General features: G+C 48.3%; 1 protein-coding gene across 2 annotated transcripts; it reads right to left on the bottom strand.

Moving 5' to 3' along the window:
* Positions 1 to 4,326: 4,326 nt before the first annotated feature.
* On the bottom strand, positions 4,327 to 11,607 carry LOC123162992 (uncharacterized). 2 transcript variants are annotated; one of them, XM_044580745.1, is made up of 2 exons: positions 10,152 to 11,607; positions 4,327 to 5,035 (listed from the first exon to the last, which is right to left on the bottom strand). In XM_044580745.1, the coding sequence occupies exon 1, from the start codon at positions 11,320 to 11,322 to the stop codon at positions 10,633 to 10,635; it is 690 nt and encodes a 229-aa protein (XP_044436680.1). In that variant the 5' UTR covers positions 11,323 to 11,607; the 3' UTR covers positions 4,327 to 5,035; positions 10,152 to 10,632. The 2 variants fall into 2 exon arrangements, with proteins under 2 accessions (XP_044436680.1, XP_044436679.1); XM_044580744.1 differs by lacking the exon at positions 4,327 to 5,035 and having other exon boundaries at positions 9,331 to 10,307; positions 10,417 to 11,607.
* Positions 11,608 to 17,390: the final 5,783 nt, after the last annotated feature.

The following is a 17,390-nucleotide window of genomic DNA, read 5'->3' as shown; positions in this document are numbered from 1 at the left end:
TGCTATCTTAATCTGTGCCACCCAGTTGCATCGGGATTGCTAGACACAGGTAATGCAAGATGTAAACTATGTACATATTCCACATTTTCTCTTTTCACTTGTCAGAACAAAGAACTGACATAGCTAGGCACTGAACATGTGGCTGTACGTGTCAGAACTAGCATAGCCTGTGCATTGGCGGATATTCATTTTGGCTCCCAGGTCCATATGATGATAAAGTCTGTACCGACCATGTGTTGGCGCTGCTGTATTCCAGGATCGTTCGTTAGGGTGGGTTCCTGGGAGCGAACGAATTTGTTCGCTGGGTTATTGCATCCAGCGCGAACTAATGGTTCGCCAGGACCACCTCCCTTGGGGAACGAACGTCATATATTGGCGTCCTTTATTTAGTGCCTCGCATATTTACAGTGTATTCCGCTCTGATGAGACACTTGCCATCTAACCTGTTTTCTTTTTTTTTGAGCATCAGTACAGACACAGGCGCTCATATATACGCGCATACACTTATCCCTATGAACGCACACACGCACACCCTAGCCCTATGAGCACCTCCGAAAACTGAGGCGGCATATCATCTAACCTGTTGACATGTATCCATGATCTCAACTGTCAGCACATATTGTCTGTGGTATTTGGAATGGTGCCGTCATGAGAACCCACTTGGTCTATAGATAGACGTCATCATGCTCACTTAGTTCCTTCCTCTCTTGCCTTGAGCTCTATCTCTCGGGCAGGAACCCTATCCAGTGTTGAATCACCTTTGCCTCGTGTTCGATGGAGAAGGACATGATTCACGACCGCTAGTTCTAAGTCCTCACATTCCTTTTAGACGGACGGATCATCTTCCACCGCTGTCATCGTAGCCGGTGGTTCTCGCCAAGACGAACGATCAGTGTGCTCCTCGTCTTAGTAGCATTTCATTAGTTCATCTTGCGGTAACAAATCAACATGGGGTTTTACATGGATATTACAGGAAATGAGACAAGCCCCTTTGGGAAGTCCCTCTCAGAGTAACTACAAAGCCTACTAGAGGGAGGAGTGTGTTTATGTTGTAAGAGAGTTCCTGAATCCTTCAAAAAAGGTCAGGTTTTGAGAGTTGATTCTATAGCCCAAAATCACAAAGTCTTCCTCGAGCTTCCTAAGCCAGTCAAAATGGGTGGCCGTCTCACCATCAAACACCACTTTATTTCTCTGCTTCCAGATATTCCAGGATGCCAAGATGGTCGCTTCTTTGAATTGGCCTTTGCCAGCTTGCCCTAGCTTGATCATATTTTGTTGCATTTCCAGCTGATTGTTCCAGTTAATACTAATTATCTCCCAACATCTAATGGCAAAGGGACAATCGTAGAAAAGATGTTCATTAGTTTCTAGGACCCCCATGTTGCAAAGAGGGCAATCATGATCATCACCAATGTTAAAGTGTCTTCTCAAAAGCATATCTCTGGTATTGACTCTGTCGAGTAGCATCAGCCAGGCAAAAACCTTATGTCCCATGATGCATTTTGTCTTCCAAATCAAGGTGAGGAACTGTGGTGCTAACACATTTTTGAACATGAAGTTATATAGCTTTTTTGGTTTGTATTTTGTGTCCCCCCAACACAAGATCCATTCATCAGTGGCCATAGGTTCCAAGTTGATTCCTGCCATCATAGCCTGCAAATCATCTAGTTCGGTCTGGGCTTCCATTGATAATGGCAACACAAAGTTCTCCGTAGGTGTGCTGTTGTTGTAGAATTGGGCCAATTAAATATCCTCATTGTTTGTGTAGGAGAACAAATGCTCGTGCGTGTTCATCAGCGGTCGGTCTTCCAGCCAAACATCTTTCCACGAAAGTATAGTATCACCCGCTGCTGGAATACAAGAAGTAATCCCACGATAGATATCCATCAATGAGAACACATCTCGCCACCAGAATGAACCACAACTAGGTTTTGAAAGGGGAGGAGTTTCATCATAATAGGCATCCTAGACTATCATCACCCATGGTGTATCTTGTTTGTGCATGAACTTATGTACGTATTTGAGCAATAGGGCCTTATTTTGAATTTGTAAATTTAGGACACCAAGCCCTCCTCTTTTCTTAGGGCGGCAGACCATATTCCACGCAGCAAGAGAATGAGTTTTAGCATCTCTATCAATTTCTTTCCTCCATAAGCAGTGTCTTCTCGCTCTGTCAAAGATCTCTATTAACTTCAGAGGGAGTTTTAGTACGCACATGGCAAAGGAGAGTAGCGAGTAGAGAGCAGAATTGATTAACTGCACTCGTTCCCCATATGATAGCCAGATAGCAGTTCCCGTCAACCTTCATTCGATTCTATCCACTAGCGGCATCAAATCTTTCACTGTGGGTCTGGTAGTCCCGAGTGATAGCCCTAGATACGTGAACGGCATTTTTCCAACTTGGCAGCCTAACACGCTGGCCAGATCCGTAGCTTTTTGAGCTGCCACATTAATTGGCATTAATTGACATTTGCTGTAATTAAATTTCAGACCAGTAGCTCGGGCGTAGGAGTCCAGTATCGCCTTAATTGTTTTGAGCTCATCACGATTGGCTGGAAGGACAATTAACGTATCATCGGCATATTGGATAACTGGGAAGTTTTCCGATGCCGGTTGGTTGATTGGGAGTGTAATGAGCCCTTCGGACTAAGCCTTGTTAATTAAAGACTGTAGAAGATCTACTGCCAACATGAATAGTAATGGAGTAATGGTGATATCGGGTCCCCTCGTGTCACCCCCCCCCCCCACTTGCATTTAAATTCCGTGCCAGGTATTCCATTGAGAAGTATTGAAGAAGATCCCAAGTCAAGCAGCATTTTAATCCACATGCACCATCTGTCATCAAACCCCTTGCACTTGAGCATGTTTAAAATGAACGAGTGTTCCATAGTGTCGAAAGCCTTTTCAAAGTCAAGTTTTAAAATGACTATTTCCTTGCCAGAGTGCTTGCATTGATGCAAGTATTCGAAAGCCCAGCCTAGACAATCTTGTATTGTCCGAGATTTAATAAAGCCATATTGATTGCCATGTACCACTTTAAGTATCCATCTTTGAAGCCTTTCTGCTAGAATCTTCGTAATGACCTTGAGCACACAGTTTAACAAAGATATCGGTCTATAATCATTAACCGTTTCTGGTGTCAATTTCTTTTGTTTTCTTACCGCGCGTTTGATCTTTTCTTAAGTCAATCCTAGACAAATTGTTGTTTTTAGGCGAGATCTAAAGCACTTGCCCATTTTTGATCTATTCCTTTCTTTCGAAATTATTCACTGAGCACACTTGACTCTCTGATACCTCATTTGCACAACAATTTTTTTAAACAAGCATTTGCGCAACAATTGTATTGTACAGTTAATTCCCCAGTGAGTTCATCTTAAGGAACATATTTCAAAGTCTTCAGCTAAAATAATTTTCTTCAAATTAAGTTATGCGGCACTTGTGGCTGTGCCCAATTCCCCACGCATCTAATTCTTCACAGTACAATGATTTCAGGTGATTCTACTGCTGGCACGCACGTTGAGTTTGCCACTCATCTAGCGGAATCTAGAAGAGAATCTGGCACAAGCTCGAAGGGGGCGGGTGAAGCTTGAAGGGTCAAATAAATTCAAATCAAGCTGGAATTTGGCAAATCAAAGCACCACAACTTGAAAGTACTATTTGGAGAATATCACATGGATTTAAAATATTTGGAATCAAAAGGAAATTCAACTGCAAGTGTGTTTATGAGTGATTCCTAAATTAATGGGATGTTTTATTCTAGCTCCCTAATAATATTGGGAGGATATGTTCATGGGTTATAAAGAGAACCATCAGGTGTATTCCCTTATTTTAAATAGATCAAAGCTCTAAACAATTTATTTATTTGCGTTTTAATGGCATGATGACATGATGATGCAAAAATAAAATAAAACAAAGAATATAATAGAAATTAGGGAAAGAAATCTAGACAATTGGTCCATGTGGCAGGGGGACACTTGAGAATGGGAAACAGGTGAAGGGAGATGAGTTCGTCTGTGTGCCCTTTTTTATATATAGGTAAAGAGAGTGTGTGTTCTCTCTGTAAGTGAAGTGTGTACGTGAAGTGCTTTATGTGGGTCAAGCCTAAATAATGAAAAAATAAATTAGAATCTTCCCAACCAAGCAATAAACTCTGTCTAAAAAAAATCAACATAGTAAAAATAGTTAAAAAATGTACGAAGTTCTATATATATTCACACTTTCTAGAAACTGGCCAAAATTTCCAATAAAAAAAGTCCAAACAATGTTCTCCTTAAAAACATTCAAGTTTTAATAAAACATTCAGTTAAAAAAATGAATATTCATGTTTTTCCAAAAAAGAATAATGATCCACAAATTATTCCACGAACCACTACTCTTTCATCAGATAAAGAACGCTAAGAAAGCTTTTCTAACGTCCAAACTTCATACTCTGAAAAACAATAATAGCAGATGTTTATCAGAATTAAATATAAACTATGGTATATAATAGCACATGGATCAGGTTTTAGAGTTTCTATGCCCGTTGCAAGACACTGTCATTTGTACTAGTGCATGCTAAAAAGAAAAGCATGCATCTAGACTGCAGTACACTGTTTAGGTCGACACCAATCAAGCATTACCAGGCTATCAGTACCTAGTAGTCATACACAATCATCACTCCGGCAGCTGCATTCCTTGACCAGATCCATCAGCATATTATTATCTCCACGGATGAGGAGGGCCCATGTGTGAGTCGCTCCTTAATCCAACGCCTGCGAGCTTCATCCACCTGGGATCTCTTCCTCGGGTCAATGTCATCAATGTCGTCGCATTTCTCGCATGGCTCTTCTCCATGGAGCTCAATTCTCTTCAACCCCACAGTTCGCTCCATGACTAGCCTTATGTAGTTTGTCACCTTGTCTTCCTCCTCGAACCCGGACATTTGGAGAACCTTCAAGTTCAGGTGCTTCAAATCCTTCAATGGCTCCCACACCAAATTGGTCTTCTCAGCAATGCACTTTGCTATTTTGGCACACGAATGCCGTTCTCGAGACAACTTCATGCATGTACATAGAAAATGAACAATACGTGTTACAATTAAACTCGCAACCAGCACATGCAGGAAAACATAGGAACAATGGCAGTTAAACATATTTCCCATTTAAAATTTAGCAACGAGCTCAATACTAGCATCTAAGCAAGTTTAGGCCTCTGTGGAGCTTTTGGAAGATCTGCATGAAATAAATCATGGATTAAAGTAATTGAATATGTTTCCAGGATTCCTATGAAATCACGGGCCCCTGTGCGAAATTCAAATGGAGCATCGCGACTTCCATTTCAACTGCACCATCATTCCTATGCAACCATGTGTTCCTCATATCCAATTACAATGCGGCGTGTCTGCATTCTACTTGTAAAACTCTGTGCTACCTGGCTATCTAGAGCAATTGCTGCACGAGCGGCGTTTTCCACCACTGGATGGTTTTACTGTTAGCCTTTTTACCCCTGTTTTTACTGTTAGCCTTTTTACCCCTGTTGGCTGGACAACCGTCCATCCCTTTTGCACGCACAACCTCGGGCTAAGGTTGGATGACCGGTGGGACCGTTCGCTTATAGGGCCAGGGGACAGTGAGTGGGTTGCCCCAATGCTTGGTCAGCAATTGGCTGGTGATGGACGTGGGATGGGTTGCGAGGACAACCGAAGCAGTAAAACCTAACTACCAATCCTCTTCCATTCATTGGGGCACAGCTGCAGAGGAGCAGGATCAAAGTGAAAACTGAAGGCGTTACAGCAAGGTCATCCCCTTTTTTCTATTTCTTTCTTGTCCCTGAATTTGGGCTGCTGAGTTCGAGTTCGTGTTTGTGATAGAAAATTACGGGTTAGTGTTTCCATTGGTTTGTGCCTTTGCGGGGTTACAGACTGACAAGGCATCTATGCTTGACGAGGCCATTGAGTATCATAAGCAATTATAGCTTCAAGTACATATCTGTAAAAGTATGCTTGAATGGCTGGATCAAGAGCCCTGCTTGAGGGAGACGGCTGGCACTGCAGTTCAGCTCAGCAGCCGGGACCGGGAATCAATTTAGATACATTATAACTGAGCATCTTTCCTGCCCTCTCAGGCCATTAGGATTTCTATCCGTTGGATCGTCACTTTTTAAGGTTTTGGCCGTCCGATCTGCTCTTAGTCCCACCTAAATCGCGCGTACAGGCTGCGCTAGCATCTCGGGCCGCTGCTCCGGTGGCTTTTTTGGGCATCTGACATTCAGTTGGGCCTGCTAGCTTAATGGGCCTGTACTAGGATCCTGTCGAACGCGAAACCCTAAAACAAGCACGGCCATGGCCCTGGTCTGTTTCGCTCGCAGCGTCGCGTCGCGCCGCCTCACCATGGTTGACCACAGTAGTCTCGAATTGCAACAGCGGCTGCGCTGGATTTGCACCAACGCGGCGGACAACGCCTTCCTGGTCCGTTCGGATGCAAGGACATCGTTCGGTTGCACGGACGGCGAGCGGGTGCGGCCGGATGAGGAACGGAAGCAAGCGGCAACGTGGAGCAGTAACAGATCATGGCTGCGGGCTACGCAGGCACCGTCATCCTGTCTTCCGTGAGCGGATTCAGCGGACACGCGATGCGGATTCAGCACGCACCGTCACCGCTGCTATGCTCCACGACGTGCCTCGCCTGGCCCCTGCTCCCTATAGCGCCTGCCTCCCTGCCGGGTGCGTCTGTGGAGGTGGCCGCACATCCCCACCCTCCACGCGCAGCAGCCTACTCCAGGCGGGTTCGGTCTGCCTCTACCCCAGTGACCACTTCTCGTCGCAGCGCTCGGCTAGGCCGGTGGGCAGTCTGGCTCCGTCCATCCCCGAGGGGGCTGAGATCCGGGTGGCAGCCCGGAACCTCGAGAAAGGTACTCCAGTGATCCCTGCCAGTTCTTCGAATTGTTCGTTCTTGGCTTTCGAGCCGGCTCCGCTTGGTCACCTTGCTAAGGTCGCAGCGGATTCGGTGATTGTGTTCGGAGGGGAGGTAGGCCCTCCCTTGGCTCAAATTGAGGCAATCCGCGCTCGCGAAATACTCAATCGGAAGCTAGCGGAGTCTCGCGCTCGTCTTCTTAGGGCGGATACCCCTGCTCCGGCCACCATCGAGACTCCAAACACCGCGGCCCCAACGGCTGTGGTGGAGATCCGCGGCCGCACCCTCTCTCGCACTGCTGCCATGCGTGCACAAAGTGCCTCCCTAGTCCTAGGGTCAAGCAGCCCCCCGATGGAGGCCTTGATGCAGACACTCTTCTAGAACATCTGCGGTTTCTGCCAAGATGACCGGCGCCGCCAACTTGTTGAGTACATGCGCGATGAGAGGATCAACATCGTAGCCATTCAAGAAACCATGTGTTTGGACTTCACCCTTTCGAAGCTCGAACGGTTGAGCTCCCACCTGTTTGCCTCGCATTGGCTCCCTTCTAGTGGGACTAGAGGCCATTCGGGTGGCATCCTTTTAGGCGTGAAGGATGCCACCTTTGAGGTGGGTAGCATGGACAGGGGCGAGTTCTTCGTTAGCATGGAGGTTTTCGAGCGAGCCCTAAACTTTAAATGAGAGATCATCATAGTATACGGCCCCACCGACCAGCGCGCCGACGGTGAAGCCACCTTCCTCGAACTCGAGCGTTCAGCACGACAGCTTGGAGGCCGGCGGAGACCTGCGGCGTGTTGCCCGTGATGGTAGCAACCAGCGCGCGGGAGAGAACCTTCTCGACTTCTTCCATATCAATGAAGTGCGCCATGATGACCCGCGCTGGTTCAGCGGCAGCCACCTATGCAGCCAGAGCTAGCAGCGAAGGCGGTAGCGGGGGAGGAGTGGTGACATGTGGAAGGGCAGCACCAGGGCCGGCTGGACTGGCACAATTGGGAGCGGCCGGATCTCCGGTGGAAATCGACACAACCGCGTGAGTCGTGGACAGAGATGAGGCAGCGCCGGCACCAGATATCATTGGTGCAGTCACGTAAGCGATGGCGGTGGTCCAGGCATCAGAAGCTGAGTCCGACGACCTCCTCCGAGGATGGACTGCGCGGGCGCTGCTGGGTTATGCTCGGCGCAGGCGCGCTTCAGGGGCAGCAGCGGTTCCTGCGATGTGGATGCTGGAACCCGTCAGCATCCACCACGGCGCCCCACAAGATGCGATGCACCTCGGAGCGGGGACCAATGCGGGCCGAGGCAGGCAGCCGCGTGGTCGCCGCCACGGGACCAGGCGCAGGAGGCGGCGCGGGAGCAGCGCTCCGGGGAGCCGGCGGTGAGCGGGTGGCCTCGCTATAGGAGCGCGCGGAGGACTCACCATCCGAGTCAAACCAACGTCCATCCCCGGAGGATACGCGGTCGCCGGAGAGGGAGTGCGAGCCGGGTGTCGCCATAGGAGGGGGAGGGGGAGGGGATAGGGAGGAGGCTACCAGCGGGGAGTCGACGACAGCGAGGTTGGTGGAGGGGCTGGGTCAGGCTAGGCGAGCGGAGCGGGAGTGGAGCCATCTTCCGTTTGTGGAGGACTCCATATTTTCTAAAGATGGCCGTGTTGCTTGGATTGAGGCCTTGATCTTGGCGACGGGTGTCTATTCGCTCAGGTCACTCGGTGGAAGAATAACTTCTGTACAGAGTGTTTTTTCAGTTTCGATTGCAAGGCTTCGAAATCAAATGCACCAGGAGGGTTTAAACAGTAGTCGTGTACAAGACAGAACAGATTATGCTTTCAGAGCTTTCAAGCTACCGGAAGTAACATAATCTGTGCTAGGTAAGAATGGTTACATATGTTAATTAGCAGGGCATATTCCTTGAGACCCTGTATAATTCTAAGAGAAAATGATTATATGAAATTGATAGTAGCTGAAACTGCTTGTGATTAAAACTCAATAGTGGAACACAGCATATACTTATCGCTCATATGTTACTGCTTATCAGCAGATCTCGTGTGAAACCCTTTTTTTTAAAATTTTCGTGTGAAACCTTTTAACTTTGTAAAGGTTAATCTCCTTGAAAAATTGAAACGTTACAATCTGATCACAGTGTTCGAAATATTCTGTCTGACCATTCTAAATATAATATTAGCCAGGAGTATACGAATTTATCAGCCCAAGTATATATGCTTCAAACTGAGTTCTCATCTCCATAACTAAAACAAAGTTTTCTAATTGGATGAAAATTAGATGCTATTGAGATGAGATAAAATAATAGCATGGTTCTCATCTTCACCTGCGTGGGAAGCTCTATTCAGCTACTCGGAACGAAAGGGTCCACGGCAACGTTCCCCCAATGTTTCCAACAAAATTTAACACTTGTTGGGAAGGTAAACATCTTGGGCAAGGACATCAGAAATTATGATATGCCTTATATTTTGCGATATTTCTGTATATCTGAGGTTTACTTACAGCCACCTTGCAAAAAGTAAGTACTCCCTCTGTAAACTAATATAAGAGCATTTGGATCACTAGTTTAGTATTCTAAACGCTCTTATATTAGTTTACGGAGGGAGTACTTGTTATCTGGTGCAATTGCGATAAAAAAAGAGAGACTGTTTTGTATGACGCTATGACTTCATGAGGCCAGATCTTCAAGTGAGTCTCCTGGTTGATGCAGTTGAGAACTATCCAAAGGGCAAGGGAGAAACTCGGTACTGTTACGGGAGACTTTCGAGCAGAGGCTTGTGGATTACTTCCAAGAACATCATGAGGATCAGGTCATCCGGATGTAGATCGTCCAATCACTACATGTTCATCTGCTATAGTTGATACACATTTCCAGCCTTAAATACCATGTATTGATGCTATGTTTCATCTATGTGTAATAATGGTGACCAAAACACCCCAATCTCCACTACTGCTAAGTTCGAGCTTTAGCTGTTCAGCTCAGTTATGTATCAATTTAGCATTTAACTCTTCTCCTTGCTGATATTTAAGCCTGTGGTTACCAGTTCAAACACAATTAGCACATACCTCTATGCTATAGTGGGTTTTTGCATCAAGCTATAGTGGTTTTTTTGTGCCATTGGCACAGCGGGTCCTCTAGTTACTTCTAATAGAGTTTGATGAGTGACTGAAAATCGGATCAATTTCCTGGTACATTGTTAATGTTGAATATTCTGGAAACATGCCATACTAGAAATGAGGATTAAACTTAGAGAAGATTAAGTACCAGACAAACTCTGAAATTTTGCAGGGCAGCTGCAGCTTCAAGGATAAATATGGTCCATCTCAGATCACACTCAGGAAAGATACCAAAAAGCCCCACATTGGTCAGGTTTCTGAATGTAAAAGTGAGCTGCTTCGGATGTTCCATCTGAATCCACATCTGCAACAAGAAGAGGAACACAGATAGACAGATGAAATTGCTGGAGAAGAAACACATACGATATTCAGATGCAGACAAAAACTCATGTGGCACATCGAAATTAACTCACCATTTGGCTGCCAAAATCGAGATACAAATTAGAGAAGTTCCTGGAACTCCATGGTAGACACCCACTCAGTGCGAGTGGCGCCGAAAAGCCTATGATACGAGAAATGAGGAACAAGCAGCGAAGCTCCGGAACGTAGCCGAACCGCACCGGAGGGTTTTCGAAGCGCGAAGATTGGCACCGCACTTCTGTAAGTTTGGGTACATCGATCAACTCGATCTATCTGCAACGAAAGCCGATGAAGCAGAGCTCGTGGAGCCCGGAGCGTGGCGTGTCGATCTTGAGCACAGAGTGCCGATCAACCAGTCCGCAGGAACTCAGGGTGAGGTGTCTGAGCCTATCGCAAGCTCTAATGAGATCGGTGACGTCAGAATGGCCAAACACAAGGTCGTTGAATTTAAGCATCGTGAGCCACCGGAAGGTAACTGGACAGGCACGGGAGAAGGACATGAACAGCTGCCCCAGCTCAGCACGCAGCCCTTCAGTGTTGAAACCAGTCCGTAAACTGTATGGCGAGCACGTGTGAAATTCAAGGCATTCAATCTCACCGCGGGCGACAGCGTCCTCGACGGCGCGGCCTATGGAGCTCAGGTCCGACATAGGGAAGAAGCGGAGGCTGAGGGTCTTGATAGCGCACTTGCACTGGGCCGGAGGAGGACATGCAGACAGTAAACTGCACAGCGCGCCCGTGAACGCCTCCATGACGTCGGCCATGGGAGAATTCCCAGTGATCAAGACCGCCGAATTGTCTCCGACGAAGTGGCGGACGTTGATGCAGGCGCGGGAGCAGGTGGGGGAGGTGCCGCCACCGCGTGGAGACTGCGCGGGCGCGGACCACCTCGCGCAGGTCGAGGCGCTCCAGGATTCCTCGGAGGACGTCGTCGGGGAGCGCGCTGAATCTGTCCTCATCTCGGCCGATGTTGGACGGCGGCGGCCGGATTCGGAGGTTGGTTGAAACCCTAGCTAGAAGTGGAAGCAATCGCTCGTATGCGGCCCGGAGCCAGAGGGGCAGCCTCCTGCGCCGAGGCCGCGGCTCCTCCGGCGCTCCGCTCCCCGCCTCCGATGTGGAACCCGTCGGTCTGGACGGAACGGCGGAAGCCCGCCCAGTTTCGTGGCCAGGTCCATGGATCCGACTCCCCCCTACTCCTCCTCGACTCCCCTCCTGCGGGCTGTTTCGATTTGGTGCTTGCATTTCTGCCGGCAGTGGGAAACTGATTGGGGACAGACGCGATCTTTCCTTCTTATTTCTCGCTGCTGGTGCTCTCACTTTTGACTACTCTTTTTTTTTCGGTTCAAAATTGACTACTCTTTTTTTTTTGCCGTTCAACATTGACCACCCTAAGTTCGCTGGGATTTGATTATAACTACAAAGTTGATGTTTTACATTAAGCAGGGACTAGAGCGTGAGAGATGATTAGTGTACTACTGTACTGTACCAGAAGAAGATGCTCACTTAAAAAACAAACCTAAATGATAAGAGCATCTACAGCTGGACACCTCAAACAATCTCTCGTACGCCCGCGGACGCGCCCGGTCAGTGATCGAACAGAAAAGAGAAGGAAAAATGTGACCTAACCGGACTCCTCATATCATTCCTATATGCTTGGGCTGTCCGCGAACCCTCATATCAATCTTAAATATAGAGAGGACATGAGAGCTCGCGGACGCGCCCGGGCATTCCGTCACGTAGGACGCAACCCCATCCCGGACCACCTTTTCTTTTTCTTTATTCATTTTTTTATTTCTTTCTTTTCATCATCATCAATCACGTGCAAGTGACCGGACATATGAGAAAGAAAATAAGGATTGTGGCTCCAGGGATAGACAAATAGGGGCTCAAAACGGACACACTAGGTCACTGACCAAACGCGTCCGCGGGCATTTGAGAAATCAAATTAGGTGTACATGGTTGAAGATGCTCTAAGTGCCACACGTGTGCAAGGAAGCAATTTGGCCCTTTGTCGTTTGATTTTTTGCACGGATCTTAAAGTCGTTGAGGAGGACACGTCAAACTTAAGGATCGTTCGCTGCTAAACACATACGCCGGAACGAATCATTTCTACTCTCTTCTCTCGTCACCTACCCCCAACCCACCACGCACAGTAGTCATTCATGGGCGTATCGCTGTCACGACTCCGCTCTGCTCGCGCCACTACGAGCTGTCGGGCCGCCACCGAACGGCACCCGTGACCATCTCTCTTCAACGCGACCTCCCTACTCGGGGCGCCTCCACGGCGTCTCATCTGCAAACTCCGCCGATCTGCATCTCGCGGCGGCTCCAATGGCCATGGAATCGTAGCTCGCGCTTCCAGCCTCTCTGTCTCCAAGTACTCATCGGCCTCTGTTCATCTTCTGCTCGCCCGCTCCCAAGTGACGCCATCGTCCTCATCTTCTTCAGCGTGACCTCCCTGCTCGCAGGCACCAGAGTCGGTTGCATCGTCTATAGGGATGAGCCGGAGGTGGGTGATGTCTACTACGCAATCTTCTTCTTGTAGACTTATGTTGGGCCTCCAAGCGCAGAGTTTTGTAGGACAGTGGCAAATTTCCCTTAAGTGGATGACCTAAGATTTATTAATTCGTGGGAGGTGTAGGATGAAGATGGTCTCTTTCAAATAACCCCGCAACCAAATAACAAAGAGTCTCTTGTGTCCCCAACACGCTCAATACAATGATAAATTGTATAGATGCACTAGTTCGGCGAAGAGATGGTGATACAAGTGTAATATGGATGGTAGATATAGGTTTTTGTAATCTAAAAATATAAAAACAACAAGGTAACTAGTAGTAAAAGTGAGCGAAAACGGTATTGCAATGCTTGGAGACAAGGCATAGGGTTCATATTTTCACTAGTGCAAGTTCTATCAACAATGATAACATAATTAGATCTATAACAACCCCTCAACGTGCAACAAAGAGTCACTCCAAAGTTCCTATCATGGAGAATATAAGATAAAATTGTTTGTAGGGTACGAAACCACCTCAAAGTTATTCTTTCCGATCAATCCATTGAGTTATTCCTATAAGTGTCACAAACAACCCTAGAGTTCATAGTAAAATAACACCATATGATACATATCAATCAACCCTAATGTCACATAGATACTCCAATGTCACCACAAGTATCTATGGGTCAATTATATGATATGCACCAAACAACTTCAGATTCATAATATTCAATCCAACACAAAGAACCTCAAAGAGTGCCCCAAGATTTCTACCGTAGAAACAAGGATGAAAACATGCATCAACCCCTATGCGTAGATTACCCCAATGTCGCATCGGGAATCCGCGAGTTGAGTGCCAAAATATACATCAAGTGAATCAATAGAACACCTAAAAGGATTGGTATAGTTGACTAGAGGGGGGTGAATAGGCAACTAACAATTTTTAGCTTTTTTTTATCGAATTAAACTTTGCATCAAAGTAGGTTGTCTAAATATGCAACTAGGTGAACAACCTATATGATGCAACAACAATAAGTGCACAAGCAAGCAAGGGATACAATACAAAAAGCTTGCACAAGTAAAGGCATGAGATAACCAAGAGTGGAGCCGATAGAGACGAGGATGTGTTACCGAAGTTCCTTCCTTTTAAGGGGAAGTATGTCTCCGTTAGAGTGGTGTGGAGGCACAATGCTCCCCAAGAAGTCACTAGGGCCACTGTATTCTCCTCACGTCCTCACACAATGCGAGATGCCGTGATTCCACTATTGGTGCCTAAGGGAGTCCTGGACTAGGGGGTGTCCGGATAGCCAAACTATCATCATCGGCCGGAGATTATGAAGATACAAGCTTAAAGACTTCGTCCCGTGTCCGGATGGGACTTTCCTTGGCGTGGAAGGCAAGCTTGGCGATACGGATATGTAGATCTCCTACCATTGTAACCGACTCTGTGTAACCCTAGCCCTCTCCGGTGTCTATATAAACTGGATGGTTTTAGTCCGTAGGACGAACAACAATCATACCATAGGCTAGCTTCTAGGGTTTAGCCTCCTTGATCTCGTGGTAGATCTACTCTTGTAATACCCACATCATCAATATCAACCAAGCAGAACGTAGGGTTTTACCTCCATCAAGAGGGCCTGAACCTGGGTAAAACATCGTGTCCCTTGTCTCCTGTTACCATCCGCCTAGACGCACAGTTCGGGACCCCCTACCCGAGATCCGCCGGTTTTGACGCCGACATTGGTGCTTTCATTGAGAGTTCCTCTGTGTCGTCACTAATAGGCTCGATGGCTTCTTCGATCATCAACTACGACGCAGTCCAGGGTGAGACTTTTCTCCCCGGACAGATCTTCGTATTCAGCGGCTTTGCACTGTGGGCCAATTCGCTTGGCCATCTGGAGCAGATCGAAAGCTACGCCCCTGGCCATCAGGTCAGATTTGGAGGTTTGAACTTCACGGTTGACATCCACGAAGACTTGATCTTCGATGGATTCGAGCCACAGCCGAGCACGCCGCACTGTCACGATGAGCATGATTTAGCTCTGCAGCCGGACAGTGCCCTGGAGGCCGCACACGAGCCCGCTCCGACCCTCGATTTGGAGCCGGCTGCACAGATCGAGGACGGGTGGCTAGACACCGCCTCGGGGGCTGCAACCTCTATGGTGATGGAGCCGATTACTGGCCTTGTCCCTTGTGAAGCTCGTGGCTCCGAGGTACCGGACTCCTCGCCGGACTCCGAACCTCCCGCGACCCCTCCAATCGAATCCGATTGGGCGCCGATCATGGAGTTCACCGCTGCGGACATCTTTCAACACACACCTTTCGGCGACATCTTGAGTTCGCTAAAGTACCTCTCGTTATCAGGAGAGCCCTGGCCGGACTGCGGTCAGGACGGTTGGGATGCGGACGACGAAGAAATTCAAGGCCCACCCACCACCCACTTAGTAGCCACTGTCGACGATCTAACCAACATGCTAGACTTCGACTCCGAAGACATCGACGGTATGGACGACGATGCCAGAGACGACCAAGAACCAGCGCCTACTGGGCACTGGAAAGCCACCTCATCATATGACATATACATGGTGGATATCCCAAAGGATGGGAATGGTGAAGGAACAGCGGAGGATGACCCCTCCAAGAAATAGCCCAAGCGCCGGCGTCAAGGCGCCGCTCTAAATCCCGCCACAGCAAGAATGGAGAATCCGGCACCGGAGATAATAATACCCCAGACAGTGCCGAAGAAAACCCCCTCCAGCAAGATTCAGCACAGGAGGACGGAGAAGCCAGCCCTCACGAGAGAGCGGCAGACGAAGAGGTAGAGGATGATAATTACATGCCTCCCTCCGGAGACGAGGCAAGCCTCGACGACGACGAATTTGTCGTGCCTGAGGATTCCGTCGAATAAGAGCGTTTTAAACGCAGGCTTATGGCCACGGCAAATAGCCTCAAGAAAAAGCAGCAACAACTTAGAGCTGATCAAGACCTGCTAGCCGACAGATGGACTGAAGTCCTTTTGGCCGAAGAGCATGAGCTCGAACGCCCCTCCAAAAGCTACCCCAAACGTAAGCTGCTCCCCCGATTAGAGGAGGAGGCATATAAACCTGCATCACCAGTGCACAATACGGCTGACCGACCACCCCGTGGCCGCGACAGAGAGGCCTCTAGGCCCTCCACTAGAACCGTACCCCGGCATCGCTCGAAAAGCACAAGGCCACAGGGGAACGCTTTGGACTTGCGAGATATATTGGAGGATAAGGCAAGACAATCAAGATCGATCTACGGATCGCGTGGGCGCCCCATGATACGTGACGACAACCGTCGCGCCGGACACAGCAAGTCCGGCCGGGCCGAACACAGTAGACAAAGCTCTTTTGAGTTTCGTCGTGATATAGCCCAATACAGACGCGCCGCACACCCACTATGCTTCACAGATAAAGTAATGGATCATCAAATCCCCAAAGGGTTTAAACCCATTAATATTGAATCTTATGATGGCACAACAGACCCCGCGGTTTGGATCAAAGACTATCTCCTTCATATCCACATGGCCCGCGATGATGATCTTCACGCCATCAAATACCTCCCACTCAAGCTTAAAGGACCAGCTCGACATTGGCTTAACAGCTTGCCAGCAGAATCAATTGGGTGTTGGGAGGACCAGGAAGCCGCATTCCTTGATAACTTTCAGGGCACGTATGTGCAACCACCAGACGCTAACGACCTAAGCCATATAATTCAGCAGCCAGATGAATCGGCCAGACAATTCTGGACACGGTTCTTAACGAAGAAAAATCAAATCGTCGACTGTCCGGATGCGGAGGCCCTCGCAGCCTTCAAACATAACATCCGCGACGAGTGGCTTGCCAGACACCTGGGACAGGAAAAGCCGAAATGCATGACAGCCCTCACATCACTCATGACCCGCTTCTGCGCGGGAGAGGACAGCTGGCTAGCCCGTAGCAACAACCTCAGCAAAAATTCTGGCAGTCCGGATATCAAGGACCGCAATGGCAGGTCGCGTCGCAACAAGAACAAACCCCGCATTAACGGTGAAAACAATAAGGATACGGTAGTCAATGCCGGATTCAGAGGCTCCAAACCCGGTCAGCGGAAAAGGCCATTCAAAAGAACTACTCCGGGTCCGTCCAATTTGGACCGAATACTCGATCGCTCGTGCCAGATACATGGCACCCCCGAAAGGCCAGCTAACCACACCAACAGGGACTGTTGGGTATTCAAGCAGGCAGGCAAACTAATTGCCGAAAACAACGACAAGGGGCTGCATAGCGATGACGAGGAAGAGACCCGACCGCCGAACAATAGAGGACAGAAGGGTTTCCCCCCACAAGTGCGGATGGTGAACATGATATATGCAACCCACATACCCAAAAGGGAGCGGAAGCGTGTACTCAGGGATGTATACGCGATGGAGCCAGTCGCCCCGAAGTTCAACCCATGGTCCTCCTGCCCGATCACTTTTGATCGAAGGGACCACCCCACCAGCATCCGCCACGGTGGATTTGCCGCATT

This window comes from Triticum aestivum, chromosome 7B, assembly GCF_018294505.1.
Source record: "Triticum aestivum cultivar Chinese Spring chromosome 7B, IWGSC CS RefSeq v2.1, whole genome shotgun sequence".
Classification (NCBI taxonomy): Eukaryota; Viridiplantae; Streptophyta; class Magnoliopsida; order Poales; family Poaceae; genus Triticum; species Triticum aestivum.
Note: the sequence above shows the minus strand (reverse complement) of the source record. Positions and strands in the feature narration are given on the sequence as shown.

Bases quoted from the DNA above. Each gene is read 5' to 3' on its own strand.
- LOC123162992 (XM_044580745.1), bottom strand. From the start codon at position 11,322: ATGAGGACAGATTCAGCGCGCTCCCCGACGACGTCCTCCGAGGAATCC.